The sequence below is a fragment of the Candida theae genome, assembly GCF_024610275.1.
Source record: "Candida theae strain CBS 12239 chromosome Unknown scaffold30, whole genome shotgun sequence".
Taxonomy (NCBI): domain Eukaryota; kingdom Fungi; phylum Ascomycota; class Pichiomycetes; order Serinales; family Debaryomycetaceae; genus Lodderomyces; species Lodderomyces theae.
In genome coordinates this window covers 59,402-80,014 of record NW_026261395.1, presented here as the reverse complement: position 1 = coordinate 80,014, position 20,613 = coordinate 59,402, and the positions used below count along the sequence as shown (strand labels likewise).

At 40.8% G+C, this 20,613-nt stretch overlaps 8 protein-coding genes across 8 annotated transcripts; 4 read left to right on the top strand and 4 right to left on the bottom strand. All coding sequences in view use genetic code 12, as the record gives it.

Moving 5' to 3' along the window:
- Window positions 1–2,237: 2,237 nt before the first annotated feature.
- On the top strand, window positions 2,238–3,944 carry KGF57_001766 (sugar porter family MFS transporter; the record flags this gene model as incomplete). The annotated part of the gene is made up of 1 exon (XM_051751006.1): window positions 2,238–3,944. The coding sequence occupies one exon, from the start codon at window positions 2,238–2,240 to the stop codon at window positions 3,942–3,944; it is 1,707 nt and encodes a 568-aa protein (XP_051609740.1).
- A 402-nt stretch (window positions 3,945–4,346) lies between these two features.
- Window positions 4,347–6,311, bottom strand: RBF1 (Rbf1p; the record flags this gene model as incomplete). The annotated part of the gene is made up of 1 exon (XM_051751005.1): window positions 4,347–6,311. The coding sequence occupies one exon, from the start codon at window positions 6,309–6,311 to the stop codon at window positions 4,347–4,349; it is 1,965 nt and encodes a 654-aa protein (XP_051609739.1).
- Window positions 6,312–7,100: 789 nt separating this feature from the next.
- Window positions 7,101–8,513, bottom strand: SHM2 (glycine hydroxymethyltransferase; the record flags this gene model as incomplete). The annotated part of the gene is made up of 1 exon (XM_051751004.1): window positions 7,101–8,513. The coding sequence occupies one exon, from the start codon at window positions 8,511–8,513 to the stop codon at window positions 7,101–7,103; it is 1,413 nt and encodes a 470-aa protein (XP_051609738.1).
- Window positions 8,514–9,160: 647 nt separating this feature from the next.
- Window positions 9,161–10,219, bottom strand: ORM1 (sphingolipid homeostasis protein; the record flags this gene model as incomplete). The annotated part of the gene is made up of 1 exon (XM_051751003.1): window positions 9,161–10,219. One exon carries the CDS (start codon window positions 10,217–10,219, stop codon window positions 9,161–9,163), a length of 1,059 nt encoding a protein of 352 aa, XP_051609737.1.
- A 501-nt stretch (window positions 10,220–10,720) lies between these two features.
- Window positions 10,721–13,858, bottom strand: KGF57_001762 (phosphatidylinositol-3,5-bisphosphate 5-phosphatase; the record flags this gene model as incomplete). The annotated part of the gene is made up of 1 exon (XM_051751002.1): window positions 10,721–13,858. One exon carries the CDS (start codon window positions 13,856–13,858, stop codon window positions 10,721–10,723), a length of 3,138 nt encoding a protein of 1,045 aa, XP_051609736.1.
- A 171-nt stretch (window positions 13,859–14,029) lies between these two features.
- KGF57_001761 (SCF ubiquitin ligase complex subunit) lies at window positions 14,030–15,904 on the top strand (the record flags this gene model as incomplete). The annotated part of the gene is made up of 1 exon (XM_051751001.1): window positions 14,030–15,904. The coding sequence occupies one exon, from the start codon at window positions 14,030–14,032 to the stop codon at window positions 15,902–15,904; it is 1,875 nt and encodes a 624-aa protein (XP_051609735.1).
- A 329-nt stretch (window positions 15,905–16,233) lies between these two features.
- Window positions 16,234–17,637, top strand: ARP4 (Arp4p; the record flags this gene model as incomplete). The annotated part of the gene is made up of 1 exon (XM_051751000.1): window positions 16,234–17,637. One exon carries the CDS (start codon window positions 16,234–16,236, stop codon window positions 17,635–17,637), a length of 1,404 nt encoding a protein of 467 aa, XP_051609734.1.
- A 523-nt stretch (window positions 17,638–18,160) lies between these two features.
- Window positions 18,161–20,233, top strand: GLC3 (1,4-alpha-glucan branching enzyme; the record flags this gene model as incomplete). Its single annotated transcript, XM_051750998.1, has 1 exon — window positions 18,161–20,233. The coding sequence occupies one exon, from the start codon at window positions 18,161–18,163 to the stop codon at window positions 20,231–20,233; it is 2,073 nt and encodes a 690-aa protein (XP_051609733.1).
- Window positions 20,234–20,613: the final 380 nt, after the last annotated feature.

The following is a 20,613-nucleotide window of genomic DNA, read 5'->3' as shown; positions in this document are numbered from 1 at the left end:
CCGAATCACTGTTTCGTGTCAATAATATGCAGGTTTCATCGAGGGGCGAATGATGAGCAGAGATTAATATAACACAAAACTATTATGGTAGTGCGGCTTGACGAAAAAAAAAACAATTTTTGACTTTGTGGTATAAAATACGTCATCAACTTAAAGTTGATATTTTGAGCCAGCTTTAACAAAGATGGTGGCTCGTATACGGGAATAGGTGTTAATAGAAGCGAGGTGGACAGAAAGACAGAAAGACAGATACACAAGATTCATATCAATGCAATGCCAGTTCCCTTGTCAACAAAGCAAGATGAGTGCAACACTGTAACAATGAGTATGTATCTTGAGTTTACATCATTTTCCTTTCTATATTTTTTGCACCACTTCAATTTCTTTTAATGTCGTTCGTGGCTTAAAAATGTCATCTTCCCCACTCTAATTGCAAAATGACCTCATTGACTCCACCAGACAGATATTTTAGCTCTTTCAACTCTTACTCAGTAGGACAAGTGACATAACCATTCACTCTCGCTTGACCTGATCTCTAGATTAAGTGATGGAGAGTTGTTGGGGGGAGGGGGGGAGAGAGGAAAGGAAAAAAGAAACGAGATGCTTTTCTCACTTGCCACTTAACCTTGAAGTCAAGTCTACTCTCGGTGCATCAAAGAAAAGTACGTTTCGAAGTGCTGCTGGTCAAGTTTTTTTTTTGATTTTTCATTCTTTTTTCTTGGCTATTGCAGGGTTTTAATTTTTGCAGCTTTCGGCGTTTCTTTTCATTACTAATGTTGTCTCTTTATAGCCAGGTATTTTCATTTATGGTTAAATTATGGAAAATGAAAAAAAAAAACAAAACAAAAGAAAAGATAATTGTGCTTTTTTTTTTTTTTCACTGCATTTGTATCACTTTATAGCTACTTCTTTTTTTTTATAAATCAAGATATCAGATTCAAAATTTGAAGCGGATTTAAAGGACAGGTAGAGAGAATCCTAAGGGTCATTCGAGAATCTGTTTCCGATAGTCTGAGACCACAGAGGATCAAGTACATTTGTCTAGATGGAGTTGTGCGATCACCATCTTCTCAGCTACCTGGCTCAATCATATAAACTCTGATACTTGCGATGGGCTGGTACACGACTTCCACAAGAAAAGAAAAAAAAAATTCCGTGCAAAAAGAATTTTGTCTTTTCTTTTCTTTTTTTTTTTTCTTTTCTCTCTTTTACATTTACCCGCTTGATTTTTAGATTTAGACACATTTTCCACACATTACATACTGCTAGCACTGCAGGAGCAACTCTAAACTAAATTGCTGTCATTGCTTTACAGGCAAGATAAAGAAACAACGTTTTGCCTATATGCTCCATTTTCATCTTCCATTTTCTCAATCTTAGAGGATGAGAAGTCTACTTGCAATAAGTCCTGTACACAAGAGGTCATGCAGAAGGGTAAAATGCTTCACCCTCTGCCTTTCACCCAGTCTATTGTCTAAAAGACGAAAACAATAGTTTGTGTTTGTATAAGTTGGTGAGAGTGTGCATATAAAAAACGGCTACTGCATAGAAGATGTTGCTTTACTATTACACAAACACAGCAAACAACAATAGCCCATACAGAGGAAAACCTTTTCATGCAATTTGTAAACAAAAAACAAAAACCAAAATTCAACCGAAAACACTACGGCATTTCACCCCTCCCTCCCTCTTCTTTAAATTATGTAGTACAATGTACTGTACACTATGATTTATACAGAATGGGTGTTTCTTTTTTCTTTTCCATTTTTTTATTTTTTTTTTTATTTTTGCATTTGTTACCAAAGACGTGTGCATAAGTATAGTTTTCTCCCATTTCTTCACTTTTGACATCTATATAAACCATCTCAAATCCGCTGACTCCACAAGTTAAATTCCCAAAAACCTTCTTTTCTTCTTCTTCTTCCTCTTTTGCTATCATTTTTCTTGGAATAAAAGATAATACTATTTTCCCATCTACATTTCTTGTCCAAACGATACTCCCCTTAGATCAGTTATCGTTTCAAGAAAAATATCATTTACGCCAAGGTTTATCGCCAAGATCTAGAAGAGGTTTTATCGCCAACTGGCTACTATCTTACCAAGAACTTTTACTATTTTTGTTTTGACAGGTATTTTTCCCCCCTGAAGAAAACAAGTCAAAACAATAAGTATCATCACCACACCCCCACTCCCCCCCCGCTTTACAAACCTTTCACATTCACATATTCTACTAAAACATGGGGTTTGCTGAAAGAGTCGACGTATTGGCCGGTAGGACGTCCACCGGTGGAATGAGAGGTAGGAGATTGAGATTCCTCATTACTGTTACTGCCACTGTTGGTTTCTCCCTTTTCGGTTATGACCAAGGTCTTATGTCTGGTTTACTTAACGGTGACCAATTCAAGAAAGAGTTCCCACCAGCTGATGGTAACTCCACTATCCAAGGTGCTATTACTGCTTGTTATGAAATTGGTTGTTTCTTTGGTGCTATTTTTGCCTTGTTGAGAGGTGATTATTTCGGTAGAAAACCACTTATGCTTGCTGGTGCTCTTATCATTATTGTCGGTACCGTTATTTCCACGGCGGCAATCAGGCCATATTGGCAAACTGGTCAATTCGTTGTTGGTAGAGTTGTCACTGGTATTGGTAATGGTATGAACACAGCTACCATTCCAGTCTGGCAATCGGAAATGTCGAGAGCTGAAAACAGAGGTAAGTTGGTCAACATCGAAGGTGCCGTTGTTGCAGTTGGTACTTGTATTGCTTACTGGATTGATTTCGGTTTCTCATACATCAACAGTTCGGTCCAATGGAGATTCCCCACTGCGTTCCAAATTGTATTTGCTGCCTTGTTCTTTATCGGTCTCACCAGCTTGCCAGAATCTCCACGTTGGTTGATTGCTCACCATCGTAGAGCTGAAGCCCACGAGGTGTTGGGATACCTTAACGACTTGCCACCAGATGATGATGCTGTTGTTGCTGAGGGTACCACCATTATCGATGCCGTCAATAGATTTGCCAATGCCCAAACTGGATTCAAGGACTTGCTTACTGGTGGAAAAACCCAGCATTTCCAAAGAATGGTTATTGGCGCCTCAACCCAATTTTTCCAACAATTCACTGGTTGTAATGCTGCCATTTATTACTCAACATTGTTGTTTTACCAAACAATTTTTGACTATTCTAAATACAGATTGTCTTTGATTTTGGGTGGTGTTTTCGCAACCATTTACGCGTTGGCCACCATCCCTTCATTCTTTTTGATTGATACTGTCGGTAGAAGAAAATTGTTCCTTGTTGGTGCCATTGGACAAGGATGTGCCATGATTATTTCATTTGCCTGTTTGATTGACCCAACCACTCAAAATGCCAAAGGTGCAGCCGTTGGTATCTACTTGTTTATTGTGTTCTTTGCATTCACAATCTTGCCATTGCCATGGATCTACCCACCAGAAATCAACCCATTGAGAACGAGAACCACTGCATCTGCAGTCTCCACGTGTACCAACTGGATCACAAATTTCGCAGTTGTTATGTTTACGCCTGAATTTATTGAAAGATCAAACTGGGGTACCTACTTGTTCTTTGCTTGTTTCAACTTCCTTTTCGTGCCAGTCATTTTCTTCTTCTACCCAGAAACCGCAGGTAGATCATTGGAGGAAATCGACATCATTTTCGCTAAAGCCCACGTTGAAGGAAGACAACCATGGAGAGTCGCTGCCACTTTACCTAAATTGTCATTGCAAGAAATTGAAGCGGAAGGTAATAGTTTGGGATTGTACGATGAAGACTTTGAAAAGGACAACTATGAAACTAAGGAAGACATTAGTGATTCAACCAGTAATAACGGTAATGGAGGTGCTGCTGGTGGAATGTTTGAGAAGAACTCTGCCGAGGAAGATAACACTGCTGCTCCATCGGAACAAGTTTCAAACAAGGTTTAGTTGCACAATGAAGGCGTTTCAACACTTTGATCATCTTTATTTGCAAACTACTACCACCCCCGCGTGCTTGCCTTTTCTACTAATTTATACCTATATTTGACGGTTTGTCTTTCTTGCCTTTATTTTTCTTTTTATACAGCTTATACATTATATACAGTATTGTTAGAGGAAGTTATACAAATACATCCATATGTTTTATTGATTGAGTTTAGCTGTACAAATGACCATAGAGTAGGTAAATCTATTCGAATATGAATCCTAAAACGCATTAACGCAGGTGTTCATCAATTACAACACTCCTATCCAAAATAATAATACAAAGATATATATATATGTTACAGTAGTGCCCACTAGCACCAACACACACCCATATTCACTGATCTAATGCTCACTATCTTCCTTTCACAAGTATCCACCTCTTCTCAATTGATGCTGATGCGACTGGTCATGCGCCTGCACACTCGGATCAACATTGGGGTCAATCTGACTCAGATCCAAATCACCCTGTGCACTCTGACCAGTTCCATTGACGACATTGACACCATTTGGGCCACCAGAACCAGCACCAGCACCAGCACCAGCACCACCATGCTGTGCATTCATTGCTACCGCAGCAGCAGCAGCGGCGGCAGCAGCGGCTATATCGTTTGCATTAGAAGTGCCAGGCGCAACATTGCTATTGGCGGCTTCGAGCGCGGCATATACTGATGCATCTGGATGTTGATGGATAAGTTGCTGCTGCTGCTGATGTTGTTGTTGTTGTTGTTGTGTTCGTCCCCGTCTACTTCCTCCTGCTCCTTGTTGCGGTTGTTGCTGTTGCGGCGTGAGATTCTGGCTTAAATGACCAATCAACTCGTTGTAATTGGCAGCGCCAGCAATGTTTGATAGCGCATGCTCAAGATCCAGATTTTGTACTTGTTGGTGATGCTGTTGTTGGTGCTGGTGGAATTGAGGTGACAAGTGATGACTGTTCAGTTGAAAGTTTTGTCCACCAATACCACCAATGTTGTCAATACCGCCCACAGAGGTATCACCAACACCACCTGGACCTCCTCTTCCAAGAGAAGACGCCGAACTTCCATCCAGTTGCCTCTTCTGTTGTGGATGTTTGATCAATGGTTTCTCAACTAATGTTCTTGCTTCTTTATGTCTCTTTTTCTTGCTTGGTGGATCAGGGGGATGATTATGTTGTGGATTAATCATTCTTAAAATCCATAACTGTTCACCTTCACCATCAGTGGAGTCACTACTAGCAGCGCCACCAGCAGCAGCAGCACCACCTGACAGGTTACTACCCTCCTGTTTAATCCCAACTAGGTTGCCATTTGCGTCAAATGCACCATCGTCTTCACTCTTGATTTTTTTGTTACTGGTGGCGCTGTTGGTGTTGGTGTTGGTGTTGCTGCTGCCGCCGCTACCTGCACCACTACCCTTATCACTAGAATAAACATTAGCTACTAATCGATAAGGACACTTGTTTCTCTTTGTGTATGCAATTCGTTGTCTAATTTGTGGGTTCTTCACAGTAGTCCTAAAGGATCCAGCTCGTTCACATTGGAAATAAATTGCTTTCGGCTTGGATGAGTTGATGACAATACGACAATGGTCCTCTGGTCCCAAGACCAACTTAACATACTTGACAAGATCAGCTTTACTGTTGAAAGTCTTGACCATTTCATTTTCAACATACTTTGATCGGAGATCTTCACCAGCATCGAGCTCTTCTTGCAGTGTGGAAGAGAGTGATGATGCGTGTGATGGGACTGGCACACCTTGGTTCTGTGGTAATTGAACAACACGGTGCTGTGTTTGCAGTTGTTGTTGTTGCTGTTGCTGCTGCTGTTGCTGCTGCTGTTGTTGGAGTTGTTGAAATTGCTGAGCTTGTAAGCGGGTCTGTGCTTGCGCTCTAGCTTGAGCCTGGGCCTGTGCTTGCGCTCTAGCTTGAGCCTGGGCCTGAGCCTGCGCTCTAGCTTGAGCCTGGACCTGAGCTTGTGCTTGTGCCAATTCTCTCTGTTGTTGCTGGAACTGTTGCAACTGTTGTTGTCTTCTTTGCAATTCGGCGCGCTGTTGCAATTCAGTTGAGAAATATGGATGTTGTTGTTGTTGTTGCTGGTGCTGGTGCTGGCGCTGTTGCAGACTCTGTTGATGTCCTCCAAATGCAAGTCCAGTCGCATCGTCAGATGAGCCATTCAACGCAGTACCAACACCAGGGGTACTTAAATAGTTGGCAGGGGAAATTTGGGGATCGTAAACATCTTTCAAACCAGGTGTGTTGTTCGAATGGGCCGAATTAGGTGAAGCAGCAGCGTTAACAGCTGAAGCTGATGTCGAAGCAGCATTGGCTGACCGTCTAGAAGATGAACTCATGCTTCACAAAAAAAAACCAGGATGAATGCTAGCTTTGAACTTTGGTGAATATTTCTTTATTGAACGACAAAAAGAAAGAAAAACAAGGCGCTAAATTTTTTTTTTTTCCTTTTGTAAGAAGGTGTCAAACAAGCAATCACCAATGGGTAATGGATGGAAGTTAAATTGTATCTTGTGTAGGTTTATAACTGGACGTTAGTATATAGTGTTGTTGTTATGATTTACTCTGTTGATTTGGTTGTGAAATTTGTATGCTAGTCTGCAGGATACAAAGGAAGAGAAACAACCTGTATATTGGACTGTGTTTTGTTTCGTCTGTTGAAGAATTTTGATGAGACAGAAGAAGAAGAACAAGGTAGTGTACAATATTACAAAAGTATACAAAAGTACACTACCACCTCTTCATCTATACCAAATATACCCATAGATTCATATCTGTCTCTATCTCCTCTACTTCTTCGACAATGCACTTGATAAGCCAGTTGAATAGTTTTAAACATTACAAACACAACAAAAAACAAAAGTAACAACAAACACTATAAACGTACTGATTGTCTTCAGTATAACACAGATAGGATTTTTCATCATCAGAAACAACCCTCTAAAGAAATAAAACAACTTCAAGAAACAAAATAACTTCCTCCATCTACATTTCTCCTCTTCTCTTTTCCTTCACCATCAAAACTCAATCTTTGTAAATTTTGTTGAAAATAAACACAGACACGATGGCACAACATCAATATCGATCAAACGCTGTTCTTTTTTTTTTTTGCCTTACTCCCCCCCTCTTCAAACAGCCAATGGGAATGAACCGGCCCATTCAGAAATTTCCGCCTTGACAGCATCCAATTTCTCATCTTGTTCATGCAAGACCTTGTGCTTGAAGTCTTTCAACTTGTTGGCATCTTTAGGCAAATTAGCTTGGATTTCTTTTGCGTAATTGACAGCAAAATCAATATAGTCAACAATTCTCTTGAAATCTTCTTCACCCAATCCTCTAGTTGTCATTGCTGGGGCACCAATTCTAACACCTCCTGGAACCAAAGCTGACTTGTCACCAGGAATAGAGTTTTTGTTCAAGGCAATATTGATTCTTTCACAAACAGTTTCAATTCTAGCTCCATCAATTTGTTTGTCCTTTAATGAAACAAGAACCATGTGGGAATCAGTACCATCGGAAACCAACTTGTATCCCTTAGCTTTGAACTGTTCTTCCAAAGCCTTGGCGTTCTTGACAACTTGGTTTTGATAATCCTTAAATTCTTGAGTATCGGCTTGTTTCAAAGCAGTTGCCAAAGCAGCAATGGTGTGGTTGTGTGGACCACCTTGGTGCCCTGGGAATACAGAGAAATTGATTGGGTTTTCCAAGTCATACAAAATTTCTTGTCCTGTCTTTGGGTTAACTGATCTAACACCTCTTCTGAAAAAGATCATGGCACCTCTTGGTCCCCTCAATGACTTGTGGGTGGTGGTGGTGACAATATCAGCGTACTCAAATGGTGATGGAATGACACCAGCAGCAATCAATCCTGAAATGTGAGCCATATCAACAACAAGATATGCACCAACTTTGTCAGCAATTTCCCTCATTCTCTTGTAATCAATCAATCTACAATAAGCACTAGTACCAGCAACAAGCACCTTAGGTCTGTACAAAACAGCAGTCTTTTCCAACATATCGTAATCAATCAATCCAGTATCCAAATCAACTCTGTATGGCATAGTTTCAAAATAAGTGGAAACAGCACTAATCTTTCTCAGATCAGTTTGGTACCCATGAGACAAATGGCCACCATGAGGCAAGTCCAAACCCATCAATCTGTCATGAGGCTTCATAATAGCTTGGTACACTTGCAAGTTAGCTGGTGATCCACTCAATGTTTGCACATTGACCCCCCACTTGTCAGGAGTCAAATGGAATGCTTTCAAAGCTCTTTGTTGACACAAGGTCTCCATTCTGTCAATATGCTCATTACCACCATAGTATCTAGCACCTGGATAACCCTCGGAGTATTTGTTACTCATGGGAGTTCCCAAAGCATCAAAAACAGAAGTGGTGGTGAAGTTTTCACTGGCGATCAACACGATGGAATGTTTTTGTCTGTCAACTTCATCCTTGATGATTTGATCAACTTCTGGATCGGTTTCTTTCAAGTGACCTTCAGTCAATTGTCTGTGAGATTCTGATAAAGCGTAAGGCATAGCTGGTTAAAGTATAAATATGTGTTTGTTTAGTTTTGCTGAAAGAAAGAAAAAGAAGAAGAAGAAGAAGAAGAATGGAAAAATGGAGGGGTATTTATGCAACAACCACGTTGCAGAGATGATGATGATGAAAAATTTAAATCTTACTAATTAATCACGTGACTCACTCCTGCAACGGAGTCAAAAAAAAAAAAGAAGAAGAAAAGAAAAATAAGGGGAATTACTCTATCAATTTAACCGCCCTCTTTAAGACAATATCAAGTCCATATGCCTCATCTATTTACCTACACATTCAGTAATGAACGCAAGGGTTTTAAAACATCCTAGAGCTGGCGTGTTGTGTATCTGGTCTAAAGTCACTACGCCATCACTATTGTATTAGATGTTATGACCCTCTCTACTCACTAGTTGGATACATAAAGTATATCAATTTGCATCTATAAATCTACGAGCACCAAAGAAACGATTCTTCATAACATGTAAAACTTTGTAAATGCCCCTATTACATACGGGTTAACCAACAACAAAGGATAAAAAATATACAAACAGAACCTCCTTCTTTCAAAACTAGCACCTCAACGGTACCCTCTCCCCACCCTTTGAGACAATCAGTACAAAGTCAACCTTAACAGCACCCTCTGAGACAATCAGTACAAAGTCACCCTCAACCTATGGGAAATGGCCAACTTGGGCACCACCACACAAAGACAACTAACACCATTCAAAATAAACAAATTCAAATCATAATGGGAGTAATGAGTACTAATCAAAAACAAACAAATGGGGACCAACATCAAAAACTTCTTAGTTGGAGTATACTGATCACCATTATCAATTTGTTCCCACAAGGTTAGATTATCATAAGCTCCCGAATTAAACTCAAATGGAGTTCCCTTAACTTGATGAAACATGATATACGACCCAATCGTATATGTCAAGTTCGTCAATGTCCATTTCCAATCGTTGTCTAAAACACTGATAAAATTGTAGAAAATCTTGAGCAAGACAATGATGACAATATGGATGATCCATGCTCCCTTCTGATGAACCCAGTTGGCATTCACATTAGGGTTCAAGGTCTGGTCAATCTTGGTCTCCAACGTATCTGGTTCCAAATGTTGAATCAACGACGATGATCTACGTTGTCTAGTCACGGTTTGCGCCGGTTGATGGTGTGATGGCGTTGGAGTCAATTCAGGGTTGTTGTAACTGTTGCTTCTGACACGGTTGGGTGACGTACTAAGGATATTTGTGGCTGATGAACCGGTTGCGACAGAGGACCCATTTGGAGGTACGGCGCTTCCTCTTCTCGAAGTACTTGGTCTGCCTCTTGCCGTTGACGACGACGACGACGACGACGACGCGGCAGCGTACCCGATTCCCGTTGGTGACGAAGCACTTCTGGGTGAGGTATTGAGAAAGTTGGTATTGGGGTTACTGTGGTGTTGAGCTATGGAAGAGGAGATTGATGTTGTGGTGTTGGCTATACTGGAAGATCCAGTTGCTGCAGAAGGTGATGACGACGCATTGGTAGTTGCCCCCGTGTCTTGAGAGGAATTCGATTGTTCCTGTTGGTGTTGGCGTTGGTGTTGGTGTTGCTGCTGTTGATTTGGCGGGGTAACTGTTATATCTGCAGGTTTTAGCAATGTTTCCGATCCTGATGTCGTCGATAATGGTTTGTTGGAGTTTGATGATACTTCGGTCATTGTTTCAGATTTAGATACGTTTGACGGTGTGGCTAATGCGCTGCAGTATTGGTATTGTAATGGGATTCGATACAGCTTAAGTTTTCAATCGGACAATGCAGATGTTGTCGTATTGATGGAAGACAGATAATGCCTACTGAGCCGCCGAAGTAAAGTATGATTGGAATGACTTGATTGTCAGTTATAAAGGGATGATACAAATTTTTTTTTTTTTTTTTTGTTTCTTTGTTTTTTTGTTTTTTCTTTGCTTGTCGTGTTCGTTTAACTTTTGAAATTTTAGTTCCAGCGGCTAAATCAATATACACAAGCATAGATAACGACAATTTCACACTTGTATACACCTCTAACTTAAATCCTAGCTTGGTAGAAGTACCCTCCTTAGTGCCACCAAGAGAGAAAGCGGAATTCTCTTAGAAATGCAAAGTTTACTTCAGTTATCTTCACATTGTATATTCCCTCGAATTTCCACTCCTTGCTATAAACGATGATATTGCATTCATCTTATATATAATTATGATCTGTCTCCAACTCCAACAACTTCTCTTCATCATTTATATACTGCAAATACGTCTTCAAATCCTGTGTGTTGACCATATCAACAAACGAGCTTCTAAGGGACCGATTATCCAAATTGTGCAACAACCTACCACCTGCACTTGCACTTGCACCGCCACCGTCACCGCCGCCGTCACCGGTAGAATCCAAATTTTCCCGACAGGACGACTTATATATTTCTTGATCCTGAAACAGTGGCTTCAACCTTGTTGATTTGTACGAGCAATAACTGGCGTAATTGTAAATGGGCAATGTCTTTGTCAATTTAGATAAATCGAATTGTGCTTGATACAATTTCGCATCAGAATCATCAACTTTCGGTTCAATAGGCGAAACCAATGTCTTTTCGTCATCATTATTATCATCATCATCATATCTACCTCCATCTTTCTTATCGCTCACCGGTGAATTGACATTGTGTGCGTGGTTTCCACTCTGACTTTTCTTTTTGGCACTCTGTCTTGCAGTAATCTTTGAAGCAAGAAACGTTTTGATATTCTTGGGATTGTATTTACCACTGGCGCTGCGTCTCACTTGTTTTGCACCATTTTCTGAACCTCCATCCACGTTTTCCGTGTTCAAGTGATGCTCTAAATATGAAATCTCTTCACCACCAACAGCTTTGTCTGAATGTTTGGATTTACGACTTTCAAATGGGCTATAGTCAAACTGGATCGATAGGTCCTCAGCAGTTGACTGTTTAACTTGCAGTTGAATCCCCAGCTGCAATTGTTGTTGCAGTTGCAGTTGCAGTTGCAGTTTCTGCTTCAGCATCTGTCTCAGATTCATTTGTGGTTGCGGTTGTACCTGTTGGTGCTGCAACAGCAGTACCAGAGGGAAATACCGCGAGTTAGAATTCATGTTGAACTGAAACAACTCCGTTAATGATTGATACTTTCGAGGCACATACAATTCATTGTACCACTTATCGCCAGAATCCAGTCGGTGATCAACTCCTTCTTTTCTATTCAAGTTCTTACCCTTTCCCTCGTCCACCTTGATTTCAAAACGCTCATTTCGCAAATTGTCTCTATCGAACCAATGCGTATAACTTCTTTTACCCTTCATCTCCAAATCGAAATCAAAATGCAATCCAAAATCATTGCTCAACTCCCACAACTTGGGTTTATCCAAGGAATATGTATAATTACCCAAAAACAAATTTATAGCCTCTTGTCGTATAGAGTCCATAAACGAATTGGAATACATACGCTTGATACTGTTCAACATGTCCCTCGTATGGGACGACCACTGATTAATTCGTCGGTACGAGTCCATTGTGTTTACCAAATTCGAGCCACCATATTGTATCGCTATCGTATCTCCATGATCGTGGAATATCTCAGTCAAGATGTTGATCAAATCAGACTCGTAATCCAACGTCTTCCCCTCAGATATCAACTGCAAACTTCTCAATTGTATAGTGAGGGCTTCTTTACAAATAATAAACTGCGCCGCATTAGTTCGGTCTAAGCAATCGATACAATTTGTTCGAATGACCCCCTTTTGTAATCGTGTGGAATTTATTGTGGTCCCATTGTGGAATATTCCAATCTGATTGATGGCCCCATGGGCAATATTCTGCAATGGGGTAATCACATCCATATTCTTTTTGGAATTTTTCGACATATCAAATGACTTGTATCGTAGTTGGTTTTGTTCCGGTAAGAACTGATTGAGGTAGTTGACACAATTTATATATTGAACGTTTAATCTCAGTTCTCTTGGTTGCTTTTCCTTCTGCTTGATTAAATTTAGAATGATTATAGGTGATCCATACCTATAAAAAAGATTATCAAAGTGCAATGCTGAGCTCTGGTAGAACGGATCAGGTAAGTTGACTTGGATCGGCGGTTTGGGTAATTTATTCATATCTTGCGTCCAAAACAACGGAATCGATCCTCGATGCTGGACAAAACTGGTGTACCTTGGATTGCTATACATTCCGTATTTCGGATCATGGAAACTTGATGTCAACATGTCACTAACAATTTGTTCAGTTTCAATTTCATTGGCCACATTGCCCTTGTCATCAATGCCTCTTTTCAAGAATCGAGTGCCTGCGAAATGATGGGACCGTCGTGCGATGATGGTGATGTAGAACTTCCTTCCGTATATAGAGATGTTGGCCTGGTCAATGAAACCATGGACAACTGGTTGAAACCACTCAAATGTGGCAACTTCTTCACTTTCTAATACGGGTTTCAAAAGCAAATTATTCCAAACAAATCGTTCATCGCAATCAAAATTGGCGTATAGTTTATTCTGAATTTTGGCATTTTTATCACCACAGACGTTGTGCAACTTGTGTCGCATGAAATTCGTTTGCATCAGGTTTGTGATGTCATAGTTGTAACTAAAGTAAAAAGTCTTGCTCAAGTCCATGTACCGATACAATGAAAGGAGTTTTTCCTCATCACTGTACTTTTCGGGCCGTTTGTAATTTGTACCCAATGGGATCAATTTTGTTTCATCAATGTGATAAATGAAATGGCCTCCGAGTATCGCCACTTGGGAACATTTGGTGATTAAATTCAAATAGTACCCCTTGGTAAATCTGACTAATCCTAGTAGTCCAAACCCTTGCGCTAGCTTATGTAATCCACCTTCTACTGAATCATTTAGCCCATTGAGTAACTCAATCATGTCTTTACGAGTGTAAAAGTAACTCTTGTCCTCGATAATTGAAAGCAGCTGTTCATCTTCAACGTCCTTTGATATTTCCAAGATACGATACAATGACTCTTTGGCATTGGAGCCAACAATGTACATGGTTGATGATGAATTGTAAACAGTGAATCGCTGTAGAAGAATCCGTTTGTAGGGTCTAGTCCGTTCACTTCCACCTTCGCCTTGCTCTTCTTCGTCATCGTCATCGTCATCGTCATCGTCGACGTCATCACCACCATCATCACCATCGTTGTTGTTGGCATTCTCGCTTGTGACTGCGTTGTCGTCTTGTATTCCTTCTTCAAGAACTGATGCCTGGTTGTGTAGTGTACCTGGGATATCATCCATACTGGCGGTAATTATATCATTCTTGATGCCCTGATCCGTAGCACTAGTTGAGTCTTGGTTACTCATGTCTAGATGGTGAAATGTAACAACCTTTTGCCCTTGTGTTGTGTGTATCTATCAGTGCAGTGAAAACTGATCAATCTATGGCACAGAGATTTGATAACGTTTTTGTTTCACTAAAAGCTCTCATCCGTCATAACCAACAGGACTTCTTGCATTCTCAACTACAAAACAGACATGGCTTTGACTATACTTGACTTGGGCGAGGATATACTAACGTATGCCATTTCAAGGCATCTCTCACCCGACGACATATTCAAATTCTTCACTTTAAACTCTACACTATACAAACTATTTCAATCATCAGCAACCATTTACCAGTTGCTCTATAATAAAAAGTTTACAAACAACGAAAACAACTACACGCTTAACTTACAGCAACATCTCAATTGGAAGCAGCTATGGCAACTAAGGTGCAACATCAATCAAGAAGTCTTTACTTGGGGCGAGAGTAATGGGGGACGATTGGGATACTTGTCCACGAGAATTGATCAGTCACATGTCCTGAGGAAGTTGGGCGGTTGGTCAGTGCACACCCCGACCAATGTACCTGAGTTTAATCGACACCTCATTGTAGATCTCAAGGCGAATGGGTACAGCTTTATCATATTGTTGAACAATGGTGAGTTGTGGTTTACCGGCATGGATTGGAAACGCCCTCAACAAGGATTATCGACCCCTGGGCCAGTAAGAGCCAAAGATTACAAGCCTAATCCTGGGACAATGGCATTAAGTAGTATGAACAACAATGTTGACGACAATGTTGGAGGTAGAAGAGGTATAAGACCTGGCACATTTGCTGGAGGTCGCGGTAGATTCGGTGTGATGCCCATGCCGATGCCGGGAAGATTTACCGATGACGACGAGGAAGACAGTGATGAGGGTGTCATTGGTGGTAATGGTGGTAATGGTGATACTCCACAGGAGGGATCAAGCGGGGCCAATGCGGCTTCACCAGGAGCTTCGTCGTCGCTGTTGCCACAGTCGAGGAGAATGCTCCAACCAAGCGACACTAGACCTAAATTGAGACATGCGCCTTCCAAGATACAAGAGACGAATTTCTTATCCCGGATGTTTCTTCCACCGGTAAATGGGCCAGATGATCGAAAAATCATTTCCATCAGCACGGGACGCGAGCACATTGTTGCTTTAGATGATAAGAATAACGTATACACGTGGGACACAGGATGCAACTCAAATATTGGTATCCATGTCCAGTTTCCTGGTATACCGGAAAGCGTCAGCGTGGTTAAGGTTTCAGCTGGCTGGAACTTGTCTGCATGCCAAGTAGATGGTGTGGGGCTAGTTGTATGGTACACAAGAGAGCCATTGACTAAGGAACAATTTGACCAACAGAATTATCAGAGTAATGTTAAGTACCTGGTCATACCTGGAACCGAGAACAACGTGGTTGATTTCACTGTTGGTGCTGACTATGTATTATTCATCAAAAAATCCGATTCCAAATTGTACCAATTCAGATTGCATGCCCAGGATTTTGCAACAAGAGATAATGAGCGATTGGATGCCAATGATTTGAAACTGATGATTACCCCTCTTGACAATTTCAACAATTGGCTCGCTCAGCAGGAAGCAAGCATTGAATTTACACGGTTGAATAGTTGTTTCACAAACTTTGTCGTGTTTACCAATCACGACCAAGTTTTGATTGGGTCAAATGCTCACTTACTTTACAATATCAATGACGAGACTCAGGAGCAAGGAAAGGTTCCGGTTTTAATACCCGATTTGCAAGGACAGAATATCAAGTCGGTTGAAATTGGCGATTACCATTATTTGGCATTGACAAACGATGGATCTGTACTTAGTTGGGGAACTGAATCACGCTCATGTGGGTGTTTGGGTATTGGACCAAGAGAATTGGCGGCAGCTGAAAACCCTGAGACTGTTGTTGAGCACGGTGCAAACTTGGAAGTTAAACTGCCCTTGCATGTAAAGAAACCAAAGGGCAACAGGGTCCATGGTAAGTGGGTTGCTATTGCTGCTAGTGGATGGCAATCGGGTGGTATATACGTTCCACTATATGATTGAGAGTTGGGTTGTTTGACTGGTGACGTGCAAAGTGCTGTTTGAGAGACGATTGCGCAGACTATATAGCATGAGTAAGTAAGAGAGAGGGTATATTAACGGGAATGACTCTGCTGTCGAAGGCAACTTGGTGGCAGGGTGGAGGAGGAGGGGGAGGAGGCACTTCTCTTTGGATTGTTTGCATGTGTCATGTGATACATGCGGCTCTTTCCTAAGTGGGAACAGTAACAAATTTTTTTCCTACTACAGAGATTCCGTCAAAAAACACACATCACAACTACTACAACGATAGTCAACAATTCAATTCAATCTTTACAGACTCAGATCCATCAATGTCATCTACAGCTAACACTGTCTACGGTGGTGATGAAATCAATGCTATTGTGCTAGACATTGGGTCTTTCAACATTCGTATAGGCTATGCCGGTGACGATTTTCCAAAGATCATAACACCGTCCTCCTACGGGCAATTATCAAGTGGTGCCAAAGTGTTTGGAGAGAGCATCAATGTGCCACGCAAGGAAGCGTTTGAAATTAAGCCAATAGTTGAAGACTCGTTAATTGTTGACTGGGATGCTGCATTTGAGTTGTTTGCAAATTCCTTCAAGCAATTAAAGATTATAGAAAAGGAACAACCAATCTTAATCACCGAACCTGTATGGAGCACCAATGAGTATAGGACGAAATTGATTGGTTTGATTTATGAGAAGTTTGAATTCCCTGGTTTGTATTTGGCAAAAGTACCGTCGTGCGTAAGTTTTCAACAGGGCAGGGCTAATTGTTTAGTTGTTGATTTGGGACATGAAAGTATCAGCGTGACTCCAGTTGTTGACGGAATCTGTTTGATTAAGAGCTCATTGAAGGTTCCGTACGCTGGTAAGTTTTTGAACCTGATCATTGAGGATTATATAACTAAAGAAGGAATCGTCGTTGAGCCTAGTGTTTTCATCAAGAGCAAAACGGCAACTTCTTTTCCCGAGGATAAGGAAGCGAAGTTTGAATTGAAGGACAACGCATCGAGTGTGAGTGATCTGTTCAAGCAGTATCAAATTGCAAGAGTATGGCACGAGTTTAAAGAGTCAATGTTGGAAGTGCCATCACAAGAAGCAAAAAAATTACTTGCAACCGCGTCGTCACCGGAAGCTTCTTCAAACACCACATCCGAGTTTGCTAAACGATCATTTGAATTACCCACGGGCCAATCTATAACGCTTGGACAAGAGCGATTTGAAATTGCCGAGACGTTATTTGATCCCGGTTTCTACAAATTTTACAAGCCTTCTTCACAACCACCCCCTTCCAATGGTGAAATCCCGGGGATTGAATTCAACACCATCAACGAATACCGACCAGTGAAGCGCATTCGCAAGAATGAAGATGGTGCCGATGGAGCTAATGGGAAAATTGAAGTACGTGGCGTGGCTCAATTAGTCACCCAAGTGATTTCAATAATAGATATCGACTTGCGTGCATCGTTGGCTAACAATATAATTGTTACTGGAGGTACGTCATTAGTGACGTCGCTTACAGAACGATTGTACCATGAACTACTGAATAATAACCCGGGGTTGAAAGTCAGATTGCACGCAGTGGGGAACTCGTTAGAGAGAATTAATCAGTCTTGGATCGGTGGAAGTGTATTGTCAAGTTTGGGCACTTTCCATCAAATGTGGGTTAGTGAAAAGGAGTATAAAGAGGAAGGGTCCGAGAGGGTGTTGAACCAACGGTTTAGATAGAAGGAGTGGAACATATTGTGTTAGAGATATGTAAAAGTATAGCAGATGTTAAAAAAGGGGCCAAAATTTTTTTTTTGGCTAAAATCATTGAGAGGTGGTCGTAGTCGGGGTCCTGCCAACTTCTTATAGGATTACAATGTAACAAGAATCCTAATGTAGCTATATCTTCACCGTATGGTGCATCAACTGTACGTTACAAAGTTTGAGGCCATATGTATGATGCATGCATGGCGGGGTAGACGGAGTCCTCCTGAAAGTGCTTGCTCTTGTTTTTGATGCACAAATTCTTAAAAATAAATCAGGCGTCTAAAACTTATTGTTTTGTGGCTCCTCATAACATTAATCAAAATTGTTGTTGGGATAATAGTAATCTCTTCCTGATACCGTCACAAATTTCCCCAATCCGGACCACTGTTGATTCCAGTAATAAACGCAGATATATAAAACATATAATAAATTATAGGTCTTTGTATATCACCCTTACCAGTACAGACCAATTGCACTCATCCCACATCAACCAACAATGTCCACCACCGATTCCAAAAACAATAGAGATTTAATCAAGGGGGTTCTTGACTTGGACCCTTGGTTAGAGCCATTTTCAAAAGAGTTGATTGACAGACAGGTGAGCTTCCGTGACTGGCTCTCCAAGCTTGATTTAAGCGAGGGGTCGTTATTGCATTTTGCTGATGCATACAAGACGTATGGATTGCATGCAAGAGCAAATGGTGACGGGTACAAGATTGTTGAGTACATTCCCAATGTTGAGCAAGTTAGTTTAGTTGGCGATTTCAACAACTGGAATGTCGAATCACATCAATTGAAACAAGTGAATAATTTTGGTCGTTGGGAATTGGAAATAAAAGGCGATGGTACGATTCCCCATGATTCAAGATACAAGATTGCCATGAAGTTGCCGGATGGCGAGTGGATTTATCGATTAGATCCTTGGTGCCAAAGAGCAACTTTCAACAAGGATGATAATTTGTACGAGGGAAGGTTTTGGAACCCGCCAGCTTCGGAGGTGTACCATTTCAAAAACAAAAGACCAGTGTTATCACAAGGTATCAAAGTTTATGAAGCCCACGTGGGAATTTCTACTCCTGAGCCCAAGATTGGAAGTTATAAGAGCTTTACCAAGAACATTTTGCCCAAGATTCATGAGTTGGGATACAACACCATCCAATTGATGGCGATTATGGAACATGCATATTACGCATCGTTTGGGTATCAAATCACCAGTTTCTTTGCCGCTAGTTCAAGGTATGGAACTCCAGAAGAATTGAAAGAGTTGATTGATGCTGCGCATGGCTATGGAATTAGAGTCTTGTTGGATGTTGTGCATTCACATAGTTCCAAAAATGTTGCTGATGGGTTGAATATGTTTAATGGGACCGATCATTACTTGTTTCACGGTGGAGGTAAGGGGAACCATGACTTGTGGGACTCACGTTTGTTCAACTATTCAAACTATGAAACGTTGAGGTTTTTGTTATCCAATTTGAAGTTTTATCTCGATGTTTATCAATTTGACGGTTTCAGATTTGACGGGGTGACTAGTATGTTGTACAAACATCATGGATTGAGCTTTGGTTTCAGTGGAGACTACAATGAGTACTTTAATGAAGAGTGGGCAGATAATGAAGCCATTGCATACTTGATGTTGGCTCACCAGTTGATGAAGGATGTAAGTAAAAGGGAACACATTGAAATTACGTCAATAGCAGAGGATGTCTCGGGTATGCCTACATTATGTCGTCCGATTGACGAAGGTGGTATTGGATTTGACTATAGACTATCCATGGCTATACCCGACATGTGGATCAAGATTTTGAAGCATCAAAAGGATGAAGACTGGGATCTTGGCAATATTGTCCATACATTAACCAATCGTCGTCACGCAGAAAAATGCATCAGTTATTGTGAATCGCACGATCAAGCTTTGGTTGGAGACAAGACGTTGGCTTTTTGGTTGATGGATAAGGAGATGTACACCAATATGTCGAAACTTACTGAATTGACACCAGTTATTGATCGAGGATTAGCTTTACATAAAATGATCCGTTTGGTGACCTTTGCGCTTGGTGGAGAAGGGTATTTAACATTTGAAGGAAACGAATTTGGTCATCCTGAGTGGTTAGACTTTCCTCGTGCCGGTAATGGGGAATCGTACCATTACGCCAGAAGACAATTCAATTTGATTGATGATGACTTGTTACGGTACAGATTTCTTTTTGATTTTGATGCGGCAATGCAGCATTTGGATGTGTTGGATTCACCACAAGCTTATGTATCGTTGAAACACGAGCAAGATAAGGTGTTGGTGTTTGAGAGGAATGGGTTGTTGTTTGTATTCAATTTCAATCCAACACAATCTTTCACTGATTACAAAGTCGGTGTTGAGGCTGCTGGAAAGTACGAAATCATTTTGAATTCAGATGACGCCAAGTTTGGTGGGCATGACAGAATCAAAGATCCCGTGCCTGGTAAGAAGCAAGAATTTTTTACAGAGAACGACCCTTGGAATAATCGATCAAACTCATTGATGGTGTATATTCCAAGCAGAACCGCCATCGTTTTGAAAAAGGTGGATTAAAATAGATCTAGAATCAGCACAAGTTAAAAAAGAAAAATCATTTAGTCTTTAGATTAGGATTAAACTAGACACTTAAAGGATCCTTTTGGTAAATCCTTTGAGAAGGGGAGAATAAATAAATTGTTAAAAAAAAAAAAAAAAAAGGTGCTGAATTGTACGAGTGGTTAACTTAGAATCTCTGCGTGGACAATCAGTATGCACCAATCTCTTTATATCTATTAATCTAATCTGTCGGTTTAAAAGTATCACCACAGCCAATGAGTACAGTCTAGTAGCGATGGTGTGGAAAAAGCGCAAATTGCTCTGATGAGTGAATGGAATTGGCGATGATGGTTGTGGAAACGCAAAATGAAAAAAAAAACCAAAACATAAACAAAGTT